We start from the raw sequence: 26,350 nt of genomic DNA, 5'->3' as shown, positions 1-26,350 counted from the left end.
TACTTTCTTCTCCTTTGTAATGGCTCCTAGGTTAACTTCCAGAACTGGAGTGTAACTTCACAGTCTTAGGTTGAAAGAGGTACTATAGAGCTTTTGCATGTGGTGATGGTCGTCTTTGGACCTATTCCAACGGTGTGGTATGTGACACCACTTGTTACTGAGCAGGTCTGTGTAAGTGCTGAGCCCTCATTATAATAACTATGAATCTATAATGATGATTGAGGCTGTGTCTGTAAACTAGTGGGTAGGTACTTTACTTGGAGCTGGATTTGTGTGTTCAGAAGCAATGACAGGTTTCTTGATTTATTTATTTGGCTTTTTTTTATTCTTCTGGGAAGTGGAACTCTTGATACTCCAACACCAGAGCTGTCTTTTGTAGGGCTTCTAATTATGCCTGACCAGTTCTTCCAGTTATGGAGTATGCTTAGGGTCTTGCTGAACTTTAGTTATGTTGACCAAAACTTTTTCAGCTCCAAGAAGGAAAACAAACTAAGAAGCTATTTTGATCAAAACAGTTTTCTCTGAACAGCTCTATTTCATTGATCAAAAACTTGGTTAGGGAAGTAACAGTTTTATGACTAAAAATTCTGTGTCTGTGCCATGATGAAAGCCTCCAAAAGGTTTCCTGGATTGACACCGATATATCTGCAGATGACACTGTCCCTGACCATCTCTGTGCTTCCAGAGATTCTGGCATTTGCTAGATGGTTTACTTTCTTTTGGCCTTAAGAAATCCTGCTGGTAGCATTCTTCAGCAAAAATTGTATTCAATTAAGGAGAAAAATTAAGACAGGATCTTTTTATAGCTTGTTTGGGGCTGCAGAGTAGTCAGATAGGGGAGCTGAGAGCATGGACTCAACTATCTTGATGGTAATAAATCAAATGTTTGCATATCATTAAGATGTTTTTAAGCAGTAAATTCCTTTCTGTGTTTTGTAGCTACAGAAAGCTAATGAGTCTTACACAGCACCCTGAAAGCTGATAAACAAAAATTGTTTGGACTGTGTTTGACTGAAACAAGCCTCAGCATTGAAGGACCCATCAGAGAAATTATTCTACCCACATCTGGGCCATTTGGATGGTTTACAGCCAGGAGTTTTTGCTTATTTGTGTCTTGGGTAAAGACACAACCTTTTCAATAAGGACCCACAATATTTTAGCGTTTAGTAATTAAGACTGACTTAATAGAGCATGGGTTTGAAAGGTCTGATTGCCTCATTATTTAGGAAGTCTGTATGTTTCTTGTACATGGTGCGTGGATTCGGGGAAAAATAAAGGTTAGTCTGCTTTTTTATGTGTGAGTTTTGGAGTAACGGGAATGGAAAGTTAGTGTCGTTCAACAGTAGATTTCTTTTGGTTCAGTCTAGAATTGAAAAAGAATCCACATTCAACTGATTGATTTTTTTTTTTTTTTTCCTGTTTATAAGCTGTATTTAATTTTTGAATTCTGTGGTGGGAGCAGTGATCAGTGCCAGAACTTGCCTTGAAATCTGTGGAAGAATAAAATAACTCTTAGATACTGTCATAAGGAACCAGAGTATGTAAGCACAGTTAGAGCAAATAGAACAACTGACACCATGTGAGAGTTGTTGAGTTGTGGTGAGCTGTTGATGAGCAGGCCTCCTAGCTTTACTCTAAGATTTTTTTTTTTAAAAATAATACTATACTTGGACATCATGGTGTAAATTTTAACCAGACTTCTGTTTATGGGGTGGGTTTTGATACTTCTCTCTTCTAAAATGCAGTAGTTTCTTGAATTTAGTAATATCTTAATTATCATAGAAAAAATTGCCCTTTTTAAGGAGGCATTTTGATCTAATGCTCTAAAGTTGGCTCTGTTTCTGTACTTATCTAGCTTATTCTTTAAATGGTCATCTCGTGGGAGACGACAAGGACACACAATATACAGACTGAACCAAAAAAAGCGGTATAAAACATAATAACATTGTGAGCTGCATCAGTGCTATAGCCATAATTACATGTTGGTTGGTGCTGACCTTATGAAGACCATATTTAGGCTGAAGTAAATTTTAGACTGGCTTATGTTGAAATAGACTTTGTATCAAGGGGACAGTTATCCAAATAAGTGTAAAAAGAAAAAAAATTTACTTTAAATGGGGATAAAGCTATGAAAGTTTGTTAAAACAAAACTGCTTTTTCTGTTCTTTAATAATGCTTTTCCAAAAATTCAAGTGTTTAAATGGTCATCTCCTGCTCTTTCAGTGTAGAGATTGGTGAAAGTGTGAGAGGAGAAGATGTGTATATCATCCAGAGTGGCTGTGGAGAAATAAATGACAACTTAATGGAACTTCTCATCATGATCAATGCTTGCAAGATTGCATCATCCTCCAGAGTGACTGCTGTAATTCCATGTTTTCCATATGCCAGGCAAGATAAGAAAGACAAGGTAGGTAAGAACTCTGTAATTTCAGGCGGCTTTTTTTCAGCTTGTTCACTTGAAATTTTTGGAGATGAAAACACTTCATAAAAATTCAAGTGATTTGAAGATTTGCTTTTTTTCATCCTTTTTTGGTAAAATGTTGAATTACATCATCTGTAGGTGAATGAAATGAGACAAATTATTTTTTTGCTTGTGTTTTGATAATTAACACGCCTTCAGTTTGAAAAACTAGGTACATCCTACATGCGTGGTATATTGCAGACTGTTCTGCTAGCAAACGTCACCTTATGGGACTGTTTTCCTGCTCTTGCTAGCTGCTTTTTTTTTTTTTAAACTGTATATGAAGAGCCTATGCCTTTTTAAACATTTTAACTGCATGGAATTAAATCCTAAATTTGAAGTGCTGTAACCATTGTATAGGTGGATTTTACCCTATATGGTTAAACAGAACCAAGTGGAAGGAAGTGATTAAGTCTGCAATGCATAACAGTAATTGATAAAAACTTTTTTAATCTGCCTTGCAGCATAAAATAAAGGTTTTATATCTGTAATAAATTTCATTGATGGAGACCAAAAATTTTTCAGAAACCCCATAAATACTCTTCTGATCTTAGTGCCCTTTTCCTGAATTTGGTCTGCCATAGCTGATGAATATACCAGTTCAACCAAGCTGATAACACAGTAACAAACGCTGTGGCAAGTGAGTTTGACTTAAAAAAAAATACAGAATTAAACTTTCCTTCTCTACTGTATATACAACCCCCCTCTAATATGTTATGTGACTGTTACTTTTGCTTAAACTCCCTTGAAAATAACTAATGAGTGTAAATATGAATCTGGCTTTTAGGACTGGGTGGTTGTCTTTTTGGAAAATTCCCCCTCTGATACTTCCCATAAAGGGACTTGCTCCTCCCTTTCATTTTAGGCATCAAGCAAACCATCCTGAAAGCCTTCTGTTGTTCTTTGTTCTTTACATTCTTTTATATAAAACATAACAGGACTGAGAAGTAATGCAGAAGCTAAAAATAATAGCAGCTGTTACAAAAATCTGTGATGCCTGAGAACAAAACTAAATACCAGAAAAGTTACTTTCTGGTATACTCATTAATTAAACGCAGGCTCTCTAACACCGTACTAGTATGAAGACCAACTTGTTATACTTCCAAAAGCAGAATTCAGGGGTTAGTAGTAGCTCCCTATTCTTTTCCTGTGTCTTCTGGAACTTCATTTTTGCTGTGTTTTGTATTGAATAATGCTCTCCCTCGATCAGGAGAGCTGAAATACTTGTTTTTATTAGAAGAGCTTGAAAGGGAAGCAATAAACACTTTATTGAAAGGGAAGGAATGTACCTCAATACGCTTTGACTTCCAAATTCATATTAGAAGATTCTGCTGGTCTATCCTGTGAGTTCTTGGCGTGGGAAAACAATGAATATGTCCCCAGTTTTCCATGCATCTAGGTTATGCCTTTCCAAGGGTACCCAAAATCCATGTGGTGGACTTCCAAGAGACACTTAAAACCCACAGTGTGGTGGCCCAGCATGCCTCCCAGGAGCATTTTGTATTTTTGGAAATGTCATGTGAAGATGGATAGCCTAGAAAAGTGATTTTGATGAACAGAAATTTTGAGCATTGTTCCGGATTGTTCTCTGGGTGTCATGGAGTTCTCTGGCAATTCTATGCAAGCCATTTATTTTTTTCTTTTACCTCTGTTTTGCAACTGAGAAAATGTTTGCCATCTTTGGAAATTAACCTTGGTAGTTGACCTCCACGTTGCAAAATAAGCTAAAATATAGCTGTTAACATTGGGCAGTTTATTGACAGGGAGATCTTTCCTCCCACTGTTGGATTGCATCACATCACTTGGTCTTTGACCCACGTTGAGTGCACAAGCGTTGTGTGCTGCCTGAAGTGACAGTAAAGTGCCAGCCATTTTCTTCCTATAGTTAGACACAGATTTTCTTCTTCCTGGTGTAAGAAATTTCTGTAGTTCGCTTGACTATAAACTGAAGCAGTATAATCTTCACTAATGGATGCTGTTTTCTGGTTTGACTTAAGTTGTTGACTTTCATCCATAAAGAACTAAACAGACTGAGTCCTTTCTGCTTGAAATAACCCTGTATTCTTCATGCCTCTGTTATAGCTGTGATTGCTGAGAGCAATGAAAGTGCTCCTGACTTATTTATGGAAAGGGCCTTGCAGTAAAAAAGCATAGTCTGAACAAGGCCTGTGTAATCAACTCTGGAAATTTTAGCATTAAACCTGGATTAGCTTTAAATGAGAAACTGAGGCTTAAAAAAAAGGCTTGCTGAGAATCGTAGAAAAGTTGGTAAATTAATTCAGATGCAATTGAGCGCTGCCATAAATTAAATACTTCTGATACACGAAGTAGCTAATTTAAAATTAGCTCAGGTGTATCTGTGCTTTGGCCATAGTTGCATTTATGCATCCTCTAATTATGCTAACCTTCCAAGCCATGGGCAGGACACATCAATGTAGGATGCTGCAGAGATGCCTTTGAGATAATTTAGAAGTAGAGCGACAGGTGAGTTTGGTGTTCTACAGCTCATGTAACTTTGTTTTTTTGATTTGTAGAAGGGGTCCGTGGAGCGTTGGGTAGGTATCCTCTCTTTTTTTTTTTTTTTTTTTTTAATCTAACGCTATGCATTTCCATTAATATGGCCTTAAAGAGTGAAACTAACTGGGTTACATTATGTATAACTAGGAACGTTTTCAGTTTCACTTCTTGATTTCAGTTGTGTTTCACCTAGGCCATGACAGTAATCCTGTGGAATAATTTGCTACTAGAAAATGCCTAGCTTCTAGTTACAAATTTATCTGGGCATTCAAGATAATGGCTGTCAACTTCTGAAGCTTCAAAGCATATCTCATTTTTGAAACGATAAATTTAAGTAATACATTAGTGAATATTCGGCATCCATACACTTCACAACTGGCTTTCTTGGAAGTGAAAGTTCCAGTTATAAGTCTTTGGGGTTTCTTGGATTTTTTTTTTGTCCAGTATGCATGTGATGCATTTTGAGCAGGACAACATAATAAGATCCTTAAAGGCAACAGAGCTTTAATCTTGATGGACAACTTTTACTTTCAGCTATGTGTCCTTTGCATAGTTACTCTTGTGAGGTTGTTTTATACTAGCTTTGTGGATTCCCCCCTGCCCCTGGTAATTTTAAGAAACGTGAATAAATTTGTAATGCATCACAAAGGAAGAAATAATTTATATGACTATTACGTAAATGGGGAATTTTCTTAGGAATTAAAAACTCAGTGATTTTTTTTTACAATTTAGTTTCTGTACATAATGTAATGTTGCGTTTCACACTAATAATTCTGAAACTAATCTCAAATTGTGTCAAAGAATGGAACAATGAATACTGTGAATCTCTTTGTTTTCTTGCCTCTCTGATCAGAAGCAAACCTTACAAACTCCAAGATGAAGAAAATCTTGTTCTCATCTACCTTTGTCATCCAAGTTTCTGAATAATGAGGCCAGGTTATCTGAGGTTCCCATGAATATACTTCCTTTGATTTTAAAGTAATCTTCGATTTGGATCATATTGTAGCACAAAACTTGCTTTCTATGCAAGCAATCAAATCTTAAATCCTTTTGAACATGTCATGTGTGTTTTCTTTTAATGCACAGTTTTGTGTAAAGGAAACTGTCAGATAGCTGCAAACTTCATTTGTCTTAATCTCCTATTAGCCCATTCTTGAGAAACAGGTATTGGTGTCTGGCTATCTTTCCTTCCAAGACCCTCTGTCCACCAACACTTAGGCAGTCTGTGATGTTTGCATGTCTGCTAAAACAAGTTACCTAGTGGTAAAACCTTCAAGTTTTTCCTTCTGGGAAGGCAGCCTGCAAGGCCAGCAGCTGAAAGAAGTACCAACTGGTAACGTATACATTAGTATTTGATGCAGGAAAGTATTTTGGTTTTTTTGTGATAGTGACACTCATGATATTGATACATGGGACAAGCTGTGGTATTCGCATTGAACAGAAATGGAAAAAAAATGAAAGCAACATTCAGTATGCTAGATGGAGTGGAAATGGCAAACTGTGTTCTGGGAAGAACATAATTTGCCTTTAGCAACTATCCTGATCTATTACTTATTTCTGCCAGAGGGGGTGGTCCTGGTTTGCCATCGTCTTTTCCCTTCTTTTCCATTTGAGCTGCCTTGTCTGGCTGCTGTGGGTTCAGTCCAGCCCTGGTGTGCAGCACAAGGGAAGCAGTGGAAGTGTATAGCCTGGGAAGAAAGGATGGGACAAGTAGGGGAGAAAACCTCTTGCTTCAGCATCACCTGTTAGTCCAGCTTAGCTGTACCATCAGACCAGATCTTTGCAAAGAGCTGGTAAGAGAACATTGTGGTAGAGTCAAAAGAGTAGGAACTAAATCTTTGTTTTATTAGATGTTGGCAGAGATTTGAGAATATTTTGATGCCCAGCTTAAAAAGGTTAGTTTGTGCTGCGAAGATGAGCTGAAGTGATCAGGAACTTGAATGGCATGAACCAAAAGTTTAGTGCTAATAAAAGAAATGCCCAGAAAGCTTTGGCCGACTTGAACCTTACAGAACTGAACTGAAATGAGGAGCAGCATAGTCCTCAGTAACTGGAAAATCATCTGTGTCAAAGTGCTAATGATGGCAAACCCTTACGGAAGCTACATGCATCTGAATTACAGAGATCTAGAGAAGTGCTAGCTGTTGCATATATCTTCTGTGTATCTTACACAGGCCAATCAGTGGTGATGTTCTGTGAAACACATAAGCCAAAAGGGATGGTTTTCAGAATGAAGGATTTCTGTAATGACAACAGACTTGATCCAGCCATAAGAAAGACTGCAATATCTGAGTTTCTTTTCTGGAAGTATGTTGGCAATCTGCAGGTTAAAACAGAGAAATGCCAAGTTTCCACCTAAATTAGGAAAATTTTTGAGGAAAATACATAGACAGAAAAGCATCCAGGTTAAGTTGGCAGTGGTTAGCTTATTTTGGGTTATGCCCTCAAGCATCAGTGGAAGGACAGCAGAGATACTCTCTGATTGTGTATGTGGGGTGGAGGGAGAAGAGGTTCCTAGGAGGCTAAATGAGGCTGTTTGATAAAGAGATGTAGCAGGAGAGAATACTGTGCCAGCAAAAACCAGAGTCTGACAGTGAGATGGAACCTCTGAATTGCAGTTCTGCCTTCATGCTGATGTTCTTGCCAGCTATTAGTCTTATTTAAAGATTGGCCAAAAGAAAACAGGAAGTTTTGTTTAGTTTTTCTGTTACAGAGAAAGCTGCCAGGGCAACATAGTCTTTCTTTAGAGCTTAAAAAAAATCTGAAAAAACTTTGGAGTTGCTCAAAAAAAGTAGCGAGGTATCTTCCAGTCATGACTTTCCATCTCTTCTTCTTTATGTTGCTGTTTGTTCTCTATCCTTGTCACTTTTTTAAAAGCTCTTGACATTGGCATTAACTTTGCTAATTAGATTTTTTTTTTTGCTGCTCTTTCATTCTTTCCACTTTCTTTTGCTCTTTCCACTTCTCTGTTTTTTTTCATCTCCCCCGTCCCTTTTGGGAATTCCAGGCTTCTAATTGCATTCAACAGTCAAGCCTGCCAAAAAGAATAAACAAATAGGCCAGGGTAGAAGACCTCTGCCAACATGAATTTGTTACAAACTTTATCATGAAGAAATGCTTGATACTGACTTTATTTTAATTCAAAAGTTGGATTTGCTCTGCCTTCCATATTTGTTTTTGGCAATGTTTTGTAGAGCAGGGTAGTTGCTTGAGAGTTGGGTGTTAGTGTAGGGTAGTGGCTTAGAGAAATGGAGATTGTCTTTCTGCTATAGAAAAGCTGGCTGAAAGTTTTGAATAGAAGAATTGGAAAACTATATCCCCAATTTTATCTGTTTGTTAGTCTAATTACTACAAAGCACTATTAGGCAGACTGTGAAAACTGATTTAGATATTCCTAAATATTTTGCTGAGTTTCAAAACCTTAGTAGCAAGATTAGCTATTTACAGGCTAGTTTGGTTAAAGTTCTGGAGCTCTTCATATCTAGATTCCAAATATTCTAAAGGAAAAATCAGTAAAAGTAGCTAATTTTCTGACTCCTTGCATCTAGACAATCTTCCTAAAATATGAACATTTGTGCTTTATTCCTCAGAGTCGTGCTCCGATCTCTGCCAAACTTGTTGCCAACATGCTGTCAGTGGCAGGGGCTGACCACATCATCACCATGGACTTGCACGCTTCTCAGATCCAGGTAACTAACAGTTGTTACTAACTGTGGCTAGGAGCTCTACTGAATTTATGTGAAAGACTAATATTAATTCTGTGTTTTTCTCATTGTTTTGAAAGGCCATGTACACAAGTGTAATATTCAGGGTTCAAAAAGAGTCTCGCTACCTGTTTCTAATTAAATTCCCTTTTTGAAAGAGACCAGCCTTGATTCTATGGGGTGATTTTGCAGGCACTTTGCATACTTGTGCATTGGAGTCTCAGTGGAATTTCCCAAGTTTAGTGTAAGTGCTCCCAGAACACAAAATACACTGGTTTGGGGCAAGTTCTCTTAATCTTCACCTGGTCAGAGATTATAGTGTTGCTCTAGATAGTTTTGTTGTTACAGCCAAGAGGACAATATTCTCTTAAGAGAAGTGGAGATGAAGGCTGGCAACCCTTAAGTGCTTACTGCTGAATTCAGCAAATCACAAAACTCAGACACAGAGCAGACATCGTTTGTCATTCTCATGTGTACCTCCTTTCAAGATACCTTGCTTTTCCTAGAAAATACCTTCTCTTCCAGTTCTGGTATTCTGTTTAATCATAATTTCCTGTTATGCTAGATGGCTGTCACGCAAATAAAAAGCAGTTTCATTTGTGGTCTAACAGAGCAAAAATTTCTTGTCATTAAAACTTGCACAAAAACTAAGATTCCGTTTCTGCTGCTCAAGTAATATTAACTTGAATCTTCCCCATATTGAAATACTACTGTTTATGTCAGAAGTTGTAATTTATGGAAGTTGAAGCCTAATCACTGTATTTTTTTGAGAGCTTTTCACAAGCGTGAATTTACTTGAGTGCCTGAAGGTGATCTTTGTTCCTGACTTTTGTATCATTTGAGAATAGCTGTTCTTTATTTCTACTCTTGGGTGAGATTTTGAGACCATCATATTTGTTTAACTTCTGCATTTTGTAGTAATACAAGAGGGCAGAATTAGGTGAATGTAAAATACTAGTTAAAGTTCTACCATACATGAAAGACAAAGGCTTGATTTCCTCCCCCCCATGTCTTTGTTCCATGTAAGACACAAACATACATTCATGAAACTCTTTTTCTCTTTCGGACTAGGGTTTCTTTGACATTCCAGTAGATAACCTGTATGCAGAACCTGCAGTGCTGCAGTGGATTAAAGAGAACATTTTGGAGTGGAGAAACTGTATAATAGTCTCACCTGATGCGGGTGGTGCAAAAAGGTACTATACAAGCCTAAAATTCTTTGTTTTCCGTATAGTCAGTGGTTAATGAACTAGTTTGTGTAGTCTTTTTTTCCTCTATGAATTGTGCAAGATATAGCGTATATCACTGATGAATCCAACTGCAAAACAGAACAGCTAGTTTTTCCAGTGTTGTTTGTGCTTGAGAACATCCAGGAGCTTTCTATACTCTAAAGAAAATCTTTTTCTCTCTCCCTGGATATGGCCTCTCTAGCTGAATCCCTCCACAAGAGGGAAGAGATTTTTCCTGCTGCTTGCTTCTTTAGTCCAGTTGCTGCACCTCTTCCTGCTTCACTCTGGAGTTGCCTAAGTTTCCCTTCTCTGTCAAAGCATATCGCCTATCCCCACTGTACCTGCTGGCATTTAGGTAAGAGCTTGCTTGTGTTGTGTTTCTTTTTTTTTTCTCTACGTTATTGCATTCCACCTGTAAACCTATTGACCCCAAGTTGTGCACTGTGGATACTAGAAAAATGGAGTGAAGTTTTGGTTTGAGTGGTAAAAGAATAGAATAGAAAAGTTAGTTCATTAGAGTGTTTCTTCATTTGCAGCATGCATTACTCATGTGTTACTCATTTAGGAGACTATCTTTTATTTCATATCTATTGAATATAAACTAATGCAAAAGCTCAGAAGCATGCTGGCTGATGAGGTGATAAAGCATGCCGCTGAGGCACAATGCTTATTTTTCAAGTTTTATTGGCCGTGCTGCTGCTACAAAACTGAATGGGAACAAAGACAAATGAAGTAAGAATTCTGTAAGCCCATAGTAATTTAAATATTTGGAATGTAATATGGGGAAAATGTGAGACTGTCATAATTTGATTTTAATTGATGCCCTTGGGTCTGTTGTGAGTGTTCATGTTCCAGTAATTAATAGGGAAGTAAGACTGATTAGAACTCCATAGTTGTTCCTGTTTAATCAAGGTAAGGATGTGAAGAATATAAACTACAGAAAGCATTCTAAAATTCAGGTGACTCGGTCAATTGAATTTATTCATTCCTATCTGGATACTGATGTTTTCACCATTGTTTTGTGTTTGTGTGTGTTTTTTAAATGAAATACAGCCTTTGTGAATTCAAGTCAGAAGGCAGCACTTTTTCCCCTAACAAATATTTGTATATTATCAAACTGATCATAAAAGTTTATTTTTTGAGGACCACTCTCACTGTATTTAACATAGCTAGCTAGACCCTATCTTTTGGTACCTTTCTGTTGTAATGCAACCAAGCAGTTACTGGTGAAGTAGGGGAAGATGTTGCTTTCAATCAATTCAAAGCTTTTCCATCACCTTCAGTAATGTAAAGAAAATGGTTTGGCCTTTCCATTTAAATAATGTGTACCTTCAAAATAACACTTGGGTTAATGAAAAGTGAATAGAATGAGAAGAAAGGTTGTCTTAAAATTTAAGCATTAAAGAAACTTAAACCCATACATGTTCTTGCACTCATTTAAAACATCTTATTTCTTTTTTGTTTCTTAACATTTGCTTGGGTTTTTTTCCCCAGCTTATTAAATTTTGTGACTGCAATAGGGCATGTAAATTCTATTGATATCTTAATGCCTCTGAGTTATTGAGGCTTGCTATTAAATTACACTATTGCTCACAAAGAAACACCAAAATATTTGGGTTTTTTGTTTGTTGCCCAGTTGTTGAAATACAGTACCCAACAACACCTTAATATTTAAGTGTTAAAGAAAACTGTATTCTCTAACTGTGCACATTAATAACCTTGTTAACAATATTCTAAACTTATTCTAAAAAGGCAGGCTACAAGGTTGCACCAGCATAAAAAAAGCATAGTATTGTTTATTCCTGTGTCTTTATACATGCCAGCTCTGGTATATTAAAAAAAAAACCACAAAACTGAAAAAAGCAATCAGAAGTCTGTAACAAATTAAGTTGGAGAAATTGGAGGTTTGTCTGGCCACCAGAGGTCACCCTGAATAGATTTAAAAGATCTCTGTCAAGTAGGTGTATTGCTAAGGGAATTACTAATGAAGTAAGGTACTTGATTGCTAGTAAGTACTGCTAAAAGAATTATTAATCACTATTAACTTGTTTGTTTTTTCCCTTTGGTTTCACATTCCTGCAATGATATTTTCAGTTAGGATGTTAAAGTGCATGCTGCCGTAGGCTTAGAATTGAGGCTACCTCTACTTTAGATTATCTAGTGTGACTAGGTATTGCAACAGCTTAATAAATGCTTATGAATAGCTGAAATGTTTTCAAAGCAGGCACTTAATGACAGAAAGCCAAAGTCAATTAAATAAAAAAATTGATTTCTGGAGTATAGCTTAAGACTGTCTGGTTGGATTTATTAGCAGTGAATTAAGATGGTTTCTAACATGTCTCATTACTTGCAAAAGTTTGTGCTGCAGTAATTTGAAAGCCAGGAAACATAAAACCTGTGTTTTATGAAAATACACATACACGGCTCTGTTCTTCCTTTTAAAATAATTCTCTAAATGAGGTGCGTTTCTTTCTGTAACTTAGGGTTACTTCAATTGCTGACAGACTGAATGTGGAATTTGCTCTCATTCATAAGGAAAGAAAGAAGGCAAACGAAGTGGACAGAATGGTCTTGGTTGGTGATGTGAAAGACAGAGTAGCAATTCTCGTCGATGATATGGCTGACACATGTGGCACAATATGTCATGCAGCAGACAAGTAAGTATTATTATGAACTGGCCTGCTGTCTTGCTGTACTGTCACCTGCAGATAGCCGATGAACACATTGCTGTGTCTTGCATGCTTATAACCCAACCTGACCTCTAGCATGAAGTCAGTCTGATCCTTGAGTCTATAGGTCACAGTCCTGTGATCAAGTTGTGTCCTTCTTTAGAAAGTGGCATTGAGAAAATATTTACAGAAATGTATTCTCTGTGTTTAGAAAGAGGACAGAATAAATAAAAAAGCTGTATGACTTGGAAAGGACTTGGACCATCTACTGCATTTTTCAGTTCCTAGGCAGAAATGACATAGAAATATCATTTATCATGGAGTCGTTCCACTCTCCTTAGGCAGTTTTTCAAAGATTTACTAGATTTGACATTGGAAAGTATTTTTTCCCCAGTGCTCAATGTGTGTTTAATATTAAATCTTTAATGTACATTTTCAGTATAAAACTACTTGCCCTTTTCATCTGGGGAGGTGAAAATAAGTTTTTCTGTCTTTTGTCTGGAAGTTAGTTGAAGAGTGTTCTCATTCCCCTCTAGACTAAGCGACTTGAGTTTGTTCAGTCTTTCCACATGGTTTCAAGACTTCTCATTTGTTGTTGATGCCCTCTGGATTCTTTCCAGTTGGTCCACTTCAAGAAGTGGAGCGTGTGAATGTAGACCCACTGTCTTTACTTAGCACTGCTAGGGCCTCAGTTAAAAGGATTACTTTATGGTTTTCCAGCTGGCATTATGCTGGTACATTTCAGGGTAGTAGTAGGGTTGTTTCCACAGAAGTTGGCATTATTGACTGCACTGAACTTTGGTAATGTCTGTAGCCTTTAAGAAAATTGCCGATTCCTGAAATGATTAACTTTTCCTATGGCTGTAGCTTCACAACTCAGTATGTATGAGAGTAAGTCTAGCTTCAAAATAGTCTTGACAAATTGGAGAAATGGACTGAAACTCATTAAAAACAAATGTGAGGTATTACAGTTGAGCAATGCTAGACTAAAGTGCTCCTGCCCATCCACGCATATCCAGATATGTGCTACTGACTTTGGTTTGGGAGGTCAAGGGCTGCAATCTAAACTTGGCCAGAGTCCTGAGGTTTTAAATATTCCATTCAAAGATCTTGTATTTTCATGTTGTTTATAGCAAAGCCCACCCCTGTATGATTGTAAACAGCGCATGCTGGAAGTGGGAAGGAACTCCTGAGGAGCAAGATACAGGAATGTTTTAAATTGATGTTGCTGAACATTTACTGTAGCATTGCTACTCTTGGATGTAATCCTTCCTAAAGCTAGTATGTCTCAGTTGAGAGCAATTGAATTTATGTTCCTGTCCAATATATTTGTAGACACTATGAGAGTATCAAGTAGTCTTGCATCAAAAATAGGTCCACGTGATACTTCCTGACTGTATTTTATAGAGGTTGGAAAAGACCTTTAAGATTGAGTCACCTCTTCACCTAACACTGCCAAGTCCACCACTAGACCATGTCCCTAAGCACCTCATCTACCTGTCTTTTAAATACCTCCAGGAATGGTAACTTGACCACTTCCCTGGGCAGCCCGTTCCAGTGCCTGACAAACTTTTGTGAAGAAATTTTTCTTAATATCTAATCTAAACCTCCCCTGGTGCAACTTGAGGCCATTTCCTCTTGTCCTATTGCATGTTACCTGGGAGAAGAGACCAACACCCACCTTGCTACAACCTCCTTGCAGGCAGTTGTAGAGAGGGATAAGCTCTCTTCTCTGTCTCCTTTTCTCCAGGCTAAACAGCCCCAGTTCCCTCAGCAGTTCCTCAGAAGACTTGTTCTCCAGACTCCTCACCAGCTTCATCACCCTTCTCTGGACACGCTCCAGCCCCTCAATGTCCTTCTTGAACTGAGGGGCACAAAACTGAACACAGCATTTGAGGTGTGGCCTCACCAATGCGAAGTACAGGAGCACGACCACTTCCCTGCTCCTGCTGGCCACACTATTTCTGCTACAAGCCAGGATGCTGTTGGCCTTCTTGGCCACCTGGGCACACTGCTGGCTCATATTCAGCCAGCTGTTAACTAGCACCCCCAGGTCCTTTTCTGCCAGGCTGGTTTCCAGTCACTTTTGCCCAAGCCTGTAGCATTTCATAGGGTTGTTGTGACCCAAGTGCAGGACCTGGCACTTGGACTTGTTGAACCTCATACAGTTGGCCTTGGCCTATTGATCGAGCCTGTCCAGGTCCCTCTGCAGAGACCTTCTCCCCTTGAGCAGATCAACACTCCTACCCAATTTGGTGTCATCTGCAAATTTGCTGAGGGTGCACTCAATCCCCTCATCCAGGTCATTGATAAAGATATTGAACAGAACTGACCTCAGTACTGAGCCCAGGGGAACACTGCTTGTGATCAGCCACCAACTGGGTTTAACTCCATTGACCACAACTCTCTGGGCTTGGCCATCCAGCCATTTTTTTAGCTAGTGAAGAGTATTCCTGTCTAAGCCATGAGCATGCTACCATGTCAGAGGCCTTGCTGAAGTCCAGGTAGACAACATCCACAGCCTTTCCCTCATCCACTTGGTGGGTCACCTGGTCATAGAAGGAAAACAGGTTGGTCATGCAGGACCTGCCTTTCGTGAACCCATGCTGGCTGGGTCTGATGCCCTCATTGTCCTGCACATGGCTGGTGAGTGCACTCAGGATGAACCGCTTCACAATGTTCCTTAGTACTGAGGTCAGGCTGACGTCCCTCTGCAGAGTCTTCCCACCCTCAAGCAGATCAACACTCCTGCCTAACTTGGTGTTGTCTGCAAACTTACTGAGGGTGCACTCAATCCCCTCCAGATCGCTGATAAAGATATTAAACAGAACTGGCCCCAGTACTGAGCCCTGGGGAACACCACTTGTGACCAGCTGCCAGCTGGCTTTAACTCCATTCACCACCACCCTTTGGGTCTGTCCACCCAGCCAGTTTTTTACTCAGTAATGCATATGTCCCTCCAAGCAATGAGCAGCCAAGTTTCTCCAGGAGAATGCTGTGGGAAACAGTTTCAAAGCAACAGGGTGAAGCTTAAGTGAACTAGACATTACTGTTGGTGGTTTGAAGTAAAGATCATCCCATGAGTTTACAGTCTTCAGTTGCAGGCTTGCTGTTTGCATAGGTAAAACAGATGTAAAAAAACTTGTGGTAGAGGGATTCCTATAGTCTTGTGTTTCTGCTCACTTTGATAGAAATTTGATGGAATTTTGCAAAGAGATGTTTTGCAGTTGTTTGCTATCTATACTAATCTGCCTCAGACCCCCAAAGCATGCTTCTGGGCTGTGCTCTTTGTGGTTAATTCCTGTCAAACAGGAGGCCTTTATTTCTTTCCTGTTATGAAAGAAGCACTTCTTTAGAAATCTACTGTAGGTAAACATAGAGCAAATTCTAAAACCATTAGAAACCTCAATGTATCTGCAGTGTTCATTAAGATGCTTTTGCTTTAGTGATGCTGCCTTATATCATGTTCTTGGCATGAAGTAGTGCTTTTCATTAATGCCAAATCTGTGAGATGTACTTTGTGCTTAATTAGACTTGCTCACCAAAATACTTTTTAGACCTCTTTGTCAGCAACCTAGATGCATCTCAAGCAGATGAACTAAGAAATGTATTTTCAGATACAGCAGATCAACTTGCTTAAGTGCAAACTTAAGTAAACACCCTTGGTACACACTCACCCAGTTGCAGTGCATCCTCCTTGTAGGTTGGAGCTACTAAATGTAATGCTGAGAATGACCAGAAAACTTTGATTCTGTTGAGTCATTCAAAATGGTATGAGGTTTCTGTGGTTTTGTCTTTTTTTCCTATCTTACTGTGCTTCTGCTATGATCTGATAAGACTAGGAAAGTCTAAGACTAGAAAGACAGGTAGAACACAGCTGAGCATCTGGAGGCAGAGGCTAGTCAAAACCAAATTAAGAGATTCTGACTCATTCAAAGCGTTCTAGTTCTTTGAGTTGTACTTTTTCTTCCTGTGTTGCATCATTTCACTGCATGCTTGGATCAGCAGCATGTCTTCCCAGAACCTTTGCAGTAAGATAGGCTTTTAACAATTAACATTTCTTCTTCCTCAGAAACTCTTTCCAAGAATTGTTTGAATTGCAAATGAAAATAAATGTGGACAATAATGGAGGCACAAGAGAGTTGTGAATACGGCCATCCAACCTACTTAATTTTTGCCTGATTAAGATAGACAATTTGTACTGCAATTCAGTTGTGTGTTGTGCTAATATAGTCAAAAGCGCAGAGTTTTCGATTAGTATCACTGATACGAAGTTTTTTATTTAATTAGCAGTTATTTATTATTTTTTGAGACTTATTTGTATAACCTGAAAAAGTTTAAAATTCTGTGAATTATTTTGTAGATACTTGTATCTTCCTGTAGCTTCCAGGAGGAATTTGTGTGTAAAATGTATCTTAGAGATTTGTATCTGGCTTCATCATAGCCATGTATGTAAACATACATCACAGCATACTTTTCCTTCGTGTTCTACAGGCTGGTATCTGCTGGGGCTACTAAAGTTTATGCCATTCTTACACATGGCATCTTTTCTGGTCCTGCTATTTCTCGGATTAACAATGCATCATTTGAGGCTGTTGTGGTAACTAATACAATCCCCCAAGAAGAGAAAATGAAACACTGCCCAAAAATTCAGGTACAGTGCTGGTTTTGTCATCTATTTAAACTCTAGATTTGTAGTTACTGTTCACTGATACTAGAATAATCCTTGAGAGGAAAATAATTTTCTAAAATACATTATGCAGTTTTATTTGCAGAACATCTTGCTAAAACATGCCTGAAGAACTGTTTTAAGGGGATTCAGGTAGTACAATAGAGTATTGCAAAATATTTGGTATTTGCAACAGATTGAGCTTGCCTGCCTGTGGAAGAATGGCAAATGTAAATTGGCTGGGTTTTGTGGGGGTGGGTGATCAATATTAATCATACAGTATTTGTAGGTAGGAACTTTAGTTATGTTATTGTGGGTGCCACAGAAACCTTAGATGACTTTTTTAAAATACACTAAAAAATGCTCAAGATAGCATTGACATATGTTTCTTTTTCAAAACCAAACTGAAAATACAAAGCTGACTTAGATCAGTAGCTTTTACATGAGATTGTTCTGCTAAGTCATGTGTCCCTTTTGGAGTTTTTCCTTAGTACAGAATGGAGGAAAGCATAAAAGATGGCTTGGTTTTGGTTTTTTGTTTTTTGTTTTAATGCACCATTGAATTTTTAAAAAGCTTAAAATTTACTTGGTATTTATTGAACAAAGCAAGCCCTTAAGATTTATACTTCCCTTAAACTGTCTTTGTGTCAAGCGGACACTGCCATCTGATGGCTAGAATAGTTTTTTTGACAACATGCTCTGTGCCAGAAGTCTTCAGCAGTATGCCTGTGCAGCAATCTTATTCAATGTTTTCCCCCTCAATTTTTGAGTTTGTACTTTGTATTAATGCAGTTCTTGCATATATACTAAGTACCTAATGCTTTAATGGTATTTTACTTCCTAGAAGAGGTAAGAGCGCAATATTTTTGTTCATATATTTATAAACTGCATAGTTTTATTGTTCTTAGCATCACATAAATTTTATCTTCTTGATTTTTCTTTCAGTTTATTGACATTTCCATGATCCTGGCTGAGGCAATTCGAAGAACACACAATGGTGAATCTGTGTCTTACTTGTTCAGTCATGTACCCTTGTAACTGCAGGAGATTGCATCTTTGCAAAGGCCCTTTCAGCTAGCACTGTTCTTAACAATGCATCTCAACCACAAAAAAAATAGTATCTTTGTACAATTCCAGAGCTTGTATGTTTAATTATTATATTTGTCTTGTAATTACCATTTGTTCTTTGTAAATGGTCAATAAATCTGTCTTGCAGAAACTATGAATTCCCTTGAGAGTCTGAAAGTCTTGTGTGTTATGCGAGTTCTCTTTTATGTGCCTGTCCTTGCTTTCTGCTAAACTGCTGTTTCCAATCAGTTTTCCTATACGGAACTACAGACTATTCATAGAACTTAACGGGATTGTATGCATGTACGATCGTTTTCTGTGTTAAGCTGAATGCTGCATGCTTGGGCTTCGTGTATCTATTCATCTGTCAGGCAAGCAGCTGTTGGTTTTTGTTTTGTTATGTTTAACTACCATGAATACTGTTTTGTAAGCCTTAACAGAATGTAAACTTCATGTTAATTTTGACAACTGTTGACACGTCCATGGTATTAACTGTTTCATAAACTTTGTTCTTTTTTCCACAAGATATATGTGGCTGCTGTTTTCTTTTGTAAAGCTCTCATTACATTAAATTGTTTGCTTAGCATCTATTCTGTGCAGTTACTGTCTTCAGTTGTAAGATTAATGTTATGGTATTCCTGGAATTATTAATTTCATGTGCTTCAATAATAAGAACCAATCTTTCATGATGAGCGGTTTAGTTTAAATTTCATTTTTTCCCCATAGTTTTTGACATTCCTTGATTATGATCATATGAATCATTTCATAGCAGTTTTCCTGTTAATATTGTAAAGCTTCACTATGCAAAGCCCAAACAGCAAATTTATAAAACACTTATTTATACAAGCTGGTCTCTACCCACATTTACTTGATTAAAAACTATCTGAAAATACTTTTTTTTTTTTTTCAAACTGCACAGTCAGTAGAGCTTCAGGTTTCTATTAGAGTACCACAGTACTTTACTGTGTTGCCGGACAACTGTGGTAGACTAGTTAGTCTCGAATACTTAACATTGGAGAATTAAAATCATTATGAAAACAGTTTTGCCTCTTGTATGCTGAGAAAAGCTTATGGTTAAGTACTGGTAATGCAGTCAGGAAAGGATTCGGGGGGGGAAAAAACCCAAATCTGATCTTGTAATTTCAGTCTTTGAATCCTTTTATGGAGTGTTTCGGTCTTCCTGCTAGAAAGGAAGAGCTTGTATGTATTAAGATAGTGTTTCTGCACCTAGATCATGGGAAAACTGTTTCCTACCTGAAATTGTAGTTGTTAATTACAAAAGCATTTGCTGTGCTTGAGAGATGCTTCTTTATTGTGGAGCTGCATTAGAAAAAAAAGCCTGATTTTTATCCTACCTTGCTTAGCCTGGGATGTATTTATAATGATACAATGTTGTATTATAAAATGGATTTTTCCATTCCATTTAAGATAGTCTTCAGACAAACTATTCTTTTGGTTTCTCTGAGAATGAATCTATTTTGTCTTTAGATGTGGGTTTCTTTTTCCTATATAAAAATTAGTAAAACAATTTCACCTGTGCTGCTCTCTGTGATGAATACAGAAATGGAGGATATAAGATACTGTGGTGAGAATTCAGTTCAGCCACTAGTTCTCACAGGAATTCTTCACTACAGCTGAATTTTCAAAAATATATTATAAAACAATGGAAATGAATTTATATGATTGTTTTATTTGGTACAACTTTTTAAAATGTAAGATTATTTCACCTATTGTCTTGAAAATATTACTTCACTAGTAAGTTGTTAACCCCAAGTCTGGGGACACATAATTATACCAAAGTTTAGGCCTTATTATTATGCAAAAAGTATACAATACTTTTAATGCATGGTATCAATTCAGTTGTTTTAGGTCAGACCTTGTTACAAACAAAATGCTGAATTGTTTGCCTTCACTGTGCACAAGTATTATAAATAAATCTTGAAAATTATTTGTGCAAAGAGATTGCTTCTGTTTTTATTCTTTTAATTCTCTTTTTTTGGTTTGTTTGAAGACCATGCCTTGCACAGGTCAAATAGGGAAGAAATGGAGGAATGTAGGCATTGAGTCTCATGCAAACCTTGCTCATAAATCATGCTCCAGCTGTCTTGGACATGAGGGTGAACTGTTAATCACACCAGACTGGTACACATCTTCATAATATGATCATCCTTCTCCTTTTTACAGTCTGACAGGAGGGATGCTATGTTTAAATTTCACTGGGAGTTAGAATTAACAGTTTATAAGTAGCTGAAGTTCTTATTGCTCAGATTGTTGTCAGCAAACCCACTCAACAGCATTTAACAGGATCAGAGGGGGGAAAGAGCAGAAGGAAAATACAGAACTAAGCTTGCTGTGTCTGTGTTTTGTGCACTTGAAATGCTGCTGGCTGCTTTGGTGACACTCCCCCTGCCAAGTTTTATTGCTGGGCACAGCACCATACAGCATGGGTTACCCCTTTGGTCAGTTGGGGTCTGCTGTCTCGGCTGTGTCCCCTTCCAGCCTCTTGCCCTGCCCAGCCTGCTCTGCAGGGGCCCAGCGTGAGAAGCAAGGAAGGCCTTGGAGGCTTTGTGAGCTCCCCAGGAGCCATAATACTGGGGTGTTACCACCACTGGTTTGGTGACCAGTCTAAAACACAGCATCAGAGGGCTGCTCTGGAGAAAATGAACTCCATCCCAGCTAGGCGCAATATGGTTGTCATGAGGTGTGATTGTGGACAGTTATCTCATTCTTATTCCAGACCAGTGTGGTACTGTACTTGTAAGAAAAGGTAAAGGAGGGGAAAGAACAAAAGACATTGAAGACAAGAAGTAACGGAGCTCAGGAGCCAGCTTTCCTCTCATCCTGTCACTTGTTACTTAGGAAAAGAGGCCGACCCCCACCTCACTATACCCTCCTTTCAGGTGGTTGTAGAGGATGATAAGGTCTGCTTGGGTGGTCTGTAACAGACTTCCACCACAATAGCTGCTTTGTTGGACTTCCCCATGATTCTTACCCATAACCACTTGACACTTTTGTCACCATCATCAAGCTCTAGATAGTCAAAACACTTCCTAATCTGGACAGGCTGGAGAGGTGGGCCTGTGTGAACCTCATGAGGTTCAACAAGGCCGAGTGCAAGGTCCTGCACCTGGGTCAGGGTAACCCCCAGTATCAGTACAGGCTGGGGGAATGAAAGGATCAAGAGCAGCCCTGCCGAGAGGGACTTGAATCAATGTTATCAAAGTAAGCTCTTGGCATCTCCATATACTTCAGCAAATGGAACTGTTGGAACGGGTCCAGAGGAGGACTACAAAAATGATCCGAGGGCTGGAGCAGCTCTCCTATGAGGACAGGCTGAGGGAGTTGGGCTTGTTCAGCCTGGAGAAGAGAAGGCTGCAGGGAGACCTGGTTACAGCCTTTCAATACCTAAAGGGGGCCTATAGGAAAGATGGGGAAAATCTTTTTAGTAGGGCCAGCTGTGACAGGACAAGGGGTAATGGTTTTAAACTGAAGCAGGGTAAGTTTAGACTTGATATAAGGAAGAAATTCTTTACAATGAGGGTGGTAAAACACTGGAAGGGGTTGCCTAGAGAGGTAGTGGAGGCCCCATCCCTGGAAACATTCAAGGCCAGGTTGGACGGGGCTCTGAGCAACCTGATCCAGTTAAAGATGTCCCTGCCTACTGCAGGGGGTTGGACTAGATGACCTCTAGGGGTCCCTTCCAACCCAAACCATTCTATGATTCTATGATTCTAACAAACAGGGCTATACCACTGCCTCTCCTTCCTTGCCTATCCCGCCTGAAGAGTCTATAGCCATCCATGGCAGCACTCCAGTTGTGCGAGTCATCCCACCATGTTTCCGTGATGGCAACTCTATCACAGTTTTCCAGCTGCACAATGGCATCCAGCTCCTCCTGTTTCTTGCCCATGCTGTGTGCATCAGTGCCGATGCACTTCAGCTGGGCTATTGATCTTGCCACCATTCTCAGGGTATTCCATGGTTTCTAACAGAAATATCTATATCATATAGAGATTGTGTATTTGTAAAAATATACATAGAGGGAGAAAGGACATGAACCCATATCAGTTGCAGTTCATGAAATTAGGATCAAAATAACCTCTGTTGAGTAGTAGCCCTCTTCCATAAAAATGTCATGCACAATTTTTAAAAGCCAATTACAAGCCCTATAACAAGTGTCAGTACCATGTTTCATGGTCTCTAGAAGCCCATAAATTGACACACTTGCATGTTTAATGTGAGCATCCTTATGGTTTCTTGCTTGCCCTAATCTTAAGCCTTCATTCTATATGGAGCTGCTTTCCTGCTATGTGTTTTGGTCGGTTCCGTCAGCGTCCAGATTCCACATTGTTCTGTCGAGGCTGTTCCAGTGCTTTTGCCTGAGAATGACTTCATAAACCATGGCAGGATCACCTACATCAAACTTTTCAAGTTGGGGTGGTCCTGCAGGCTAGTAATTTCATCACTAAGAAATAGGACGTGAGGATACCCAGTTCACAAGTGCCACAATTCCTCTAAAACTGCCAGTTGCATGATTTGCCAGCAGTTCCTGCATTGGCGTGCACCACCACTTCCAACATGACTGCCTTAGCATTTCCCTGCCTCCCCAGTGATGCTCCCCCTGGCTACCCTATCTTACTGACCCCTTGGGAAGGGGGAAACGGGTAGTAGACACTCCCTACAACATCTCCTTTGTTTTCCATCCCACTAATCCTTACCCAGCGGCTCTCAACCACATCATCACCAACTGTAAGGGCTGTGTAATCAAACCTCTCTCCCTTACATATAGTGTGACACCTCCACCTTACCTGCCCTGTCTGTCCCTCCTGAACAGCCTGTAGCCCTCCATCCCAGCACTTCAGTTGTGGGACTCATTCCACCAAGTCTCACTAATACCAATGTTATTGTATGCTTCCATTTCATCCTGTTTATTTCTCATACTGCGTGTGTTAGTGTACAAGCATTTCAGATACGCTCCTGAGCCCTGTGTGCTCCCAGGAGCAGTGCCAATGTTCTCACCAGGATTGCCACTCTCTGGCAATGCCATGCCAAACCTTGTCTTACCTGCTGCAATCCTTCTGGTATCCCCTTCCTCAAGCAATTCTAGTTTAAAGCTGCCTTAATGAGCCCCACCATCTTACTCCCAAAGATCTGTTTTCCCCATTGGGACAGGTGGATCCTGTCAGGCCCCAACATACCTTGTTTCTCGAAGGCTCCTCCATGGTTTAAAAGCCCAAAGTTTTGGCAGAGGCACTAATCCTGGAGCCAGATATTGATAACCCGGGCTTGTCTTTTCCTTCCAAAGTCTCCCCCCATTACCAGGACGATTGAGGAAATACCTGTGCTCCCAAATTTTTTAGAAACTGGGAGGGGCTGTTGACTCTCTTGAGGGACAAGAGACCTTGAAGTGGGATCTAGGTAGATTGGAGCATTGGACAATGATTAATGTTTCAGAAAACAGGTTTAACCTGTTGTAAACACCAAATGGTCAGTCTTGGCACTGGGGTAGCCTGAGCTTTCAGAAATGGGAAAACGTATCTCTGTGATGCTGGTGGCTCCCACAGGCATATGCCAGTGCACCAGGCGGTTGGGTAAGCTCTTACTGCAGATCCGTGAGGGTCTCCTCCCTCAGCAGAGCTCTAGGAGCTTTCTCTGCCCTTTTTGTAGGCCAGTCTTCTCTACTGTTGCCTGCCGTTTATTGTTTTGGTTATGTTTAGTGCCTGCAAATGCACTTCTGCAACTGCTATCAGCAGGGTTCCAACATTTTTACATCCCTTAAGGCTTCTGCAGGTGATTTTGTTATCATTTCCTCAATTTGGCTATCCATTTCTCGTTGTGGTTCTTTTCAGACAGCTGTCTACATCAGTTTAAAGAGTCAACTTATGTATTTCAAAAACTGAGCAACTTAACTTCTCCCTGATAATTTCCCAGGTAAATTATGCAATGTTACACTGAACATCATATTAACCATCAACACTTGGTGTTGTATCATAATTATTGGTATGAGGGTTGGCATGTTAGAGAAAAGACATTACTATAAGACTTTAAGTAACTTTAAGATAAACACAGTAGAATCCTGATTTTTATAAACTGAAGCAACTTGCTGTAAGTTTTCATTCAGAAGAAAAAAAAAAAAAGAAAGAAAATGTAGTGTTCCCCAGTCCAATTTCAATCTAACTGAAAACCAAACCTGTAGATGACGGATCAAGGAGGGTAAAGACTCTTACTGTATTTTAAATTATGTTCTTTGCTCACAGAGGTGGCAAAATATATGTGTTGTTACCAGTGGGTCCTCCCCCAGCACGTGGCACAGCAGGAAGTACTTTCCTGCTTTCAGTCACTTTGTGTTTCACAGGAGGCAAAAGAGATTTTGCACAACGTCTGAGGGAAACCTGAACTTTTAACATCAGTAGCTCAGTGACTCCCTGCGCCTCTAAAAACCAAATTATAGTTCTGAAGTGCTGGACTGCTGAGCTCACCTGCCTTTACTCCCCACCTTTTGAAGGGAAATATCGCTGTGTTTTGTTTCCCACATCCCTTAGGTTAAAAAAAAGGCAAAAGAGCGCTCTGAGTTTCTATTAGTGTTCAGCTACAGTTGCGGTTTCACTCTGCATGGAATTGAAACTCATGTGCTCTTCCCTGGGTGAGAGCGGGTTCCTGATATGAAAAAAAATAAAATCAGACTAGTCCAAAACAAAAGGCAAAGCATCGCTACAGCTGCTAGAATTTCTGAAGTTTGTAGGTATGGACCACAAGGGAGGTCTCCAAAGACACTGAGCTCCGGTCAAAGTTACAAGGTTAGGTGACTGGACACTGTGCTTTAGAAAAGGGCATTAAGCGTCTCACGTTTAAGCAATGGGCTTGAAGAAATCAACTTTCACAATCCAGCTTATGCCAAGTCGTTCTCCCATTTCACAATTAATTAAGCACATTTGCTTCACAATAAGGTGAATAACTATAAATGCATGGAAGCTAACTTTCTCTTCTGGTGACCTACAATCTGCAAAATATTCGGAATTGGATAGCTAGTGTAGGGTGTTTGCAATGCATGTTTTCCTCCTACCAGAAATGTATGGAATGGCCTTGCAGAACACAGCAGGCTTTCAGTGAGATGTCTGCATTAGTTATAATAACCCCCAATGTAAACCTCAGTGCATCTTGTGTGAAAAGAAAAATCCAGCTACCAGTAAATAGCTGAGGAATTGTATTTTATTAGAGTACTATTAGTAATCAGGCACGAAGGTGAGCAATATAGACCTGAATGTATAGTGAATTAATGAGCCCTTTCCTAGGCCTTGACTGAAACTGTACACTTTCTTGGTTTTGTTTATGTCTATATGACTCGGCCACTAAACCCAGGAAATTTTAAAGTATGATTGCAAATTCATTCCCTGTTCATTTTTCAGGTTCCACTCTTCCAAAATGAGTTCCTCAGCTCCACCACTCTCATGATCTAACCTGGCAGGCAGCTGAACAGCACACAGCCGCTTGCTCACTCCCTTCCTCCCTCAGTGGGATGGGGGAGAGTAATGGAAAAAAAGGTAAAACCTGTGGGTTGAGATAAAGACAGTTTAATAAAACAGTAGAGGGTAAAAGAAGTAATAATAGTAATGGAGCATACAGAATACACAAAACAAGCGATGCTCAATGCAATTGCTCACCACCTGCTGACTGATGCCCAGCCCATTCCAAGCAGCGATCACTGCCCCCCGGCCAACTCCCCCTGAGAATGATGCCACATGGTCTGGAATCACCCTTTGGCCAGTTGGGGGTCAGCTGTCCTGGCTGTGCCCCCTCCCAGCTCCTGGTGCCCCTGGCAGAGCAGGGGAAGCTGAAAAGTCCTCGAATGGGGTAAGCATTGCTCAGCAACAACTAAACCATCAGTGCGATATCATCAACATTCTTCTCATCCTAAATCCAAACCACAGCTCTATGCCAGCTGCTAGGAAGAAAATTAATCCCAGCTGAAACCAGGACAACCACAGTCAGAGAAATTATGAACTGTTATTTAACAGGTAAAGAAAAATATGTAG

The 26,350-nt window shown here is 39.4% G+C and overlaps 1 protein-coding gene across 2 annotated transcripts; it reads left to right on the top strand.

The window, feature by feature from the left end:
- The first annotated feature begins 2,226 nt into the window (after nt 1-2,226).
- Nucleotides 2,227-19,681, top strand: PRPS2 (phosphoribosyl pyrophosphate synthetase 2). Of its 2 annotated transcripts, XM_009646338.2 has the most exons (7): nt 2,227-2,407; nt 4,996-5,016; nt 8,569-8,667; nt 9,754-9,878; nt 12,395-12,568; nt 17,075-17,234; nt 18,195-19,681. In XM_009646338.2, exons 1-7 carry the CDS (start codon nt 2,303-2,305, stop codon nt 18,285-18,287), a joined length of 777 nt encoding a protein of 258 aa, XP_009644633.1. In that variant the 5' UTR covers nt 2,227-2,302; the 3' UTR covers nt 18,288-19,681. The 2 variants fall into 2 exon arrangements, with proteins under 2 accessions (XP_009644633.1, XP_035757619.1); XM_035901726.1 differs by lacking the exon at nt 4,996-5,016.
- The last annotated feature ends 6,669 nt before the right edge of the window (nt 19,682-26,350 follow it).

The sequence above is a fragment of the Egretta garzetta genome, unplaced genomic scaffold, assembly GCF_000687185.1.
Source record: "Egretta garzetta isolate BGI_Z169 unplaced genomic scaffold, ASM68718v1 scaffold49, whole genome shotgun sequence".
In the NCBI taxonomy this organism is placed as follows: domain Eukaryota; kingdom Metazoa; phylum Chordata; class Aves; order Pelecaniformes; family Ardeidae; genus Egretta; species Egretta garzetta.
Note: the sequence above shows the minus strand (reverse complement) of the source record. Positions and strands in the feature narration are given on the sequence as shown.

Excerpts from the sequence above, each read along its gene's own strand:
- PRPS2 (XM_009646338.2), top strand. The coding sequence starts at position 2,303 with ATGGAACTTCTCATCATGATCAATGCTTGCAAGATTGCATCATCCTCC. Across the intron at positions 2,408-4,995 it reads GGCAAGATAAGAAAGACAAG|AAGGGGTCCGTGGAGCGTTG; the intron begins GTAGGTAAGAAC and ends TTTGATTTGTAG. Across the intron at positions 9,879-12,394 it reads GATGCGGGTGGTGCAAAAAG|GGTTACTTCAATTGCTGACA; the intron begins GTACTATACAAG and ends TCTGTAACTTAG.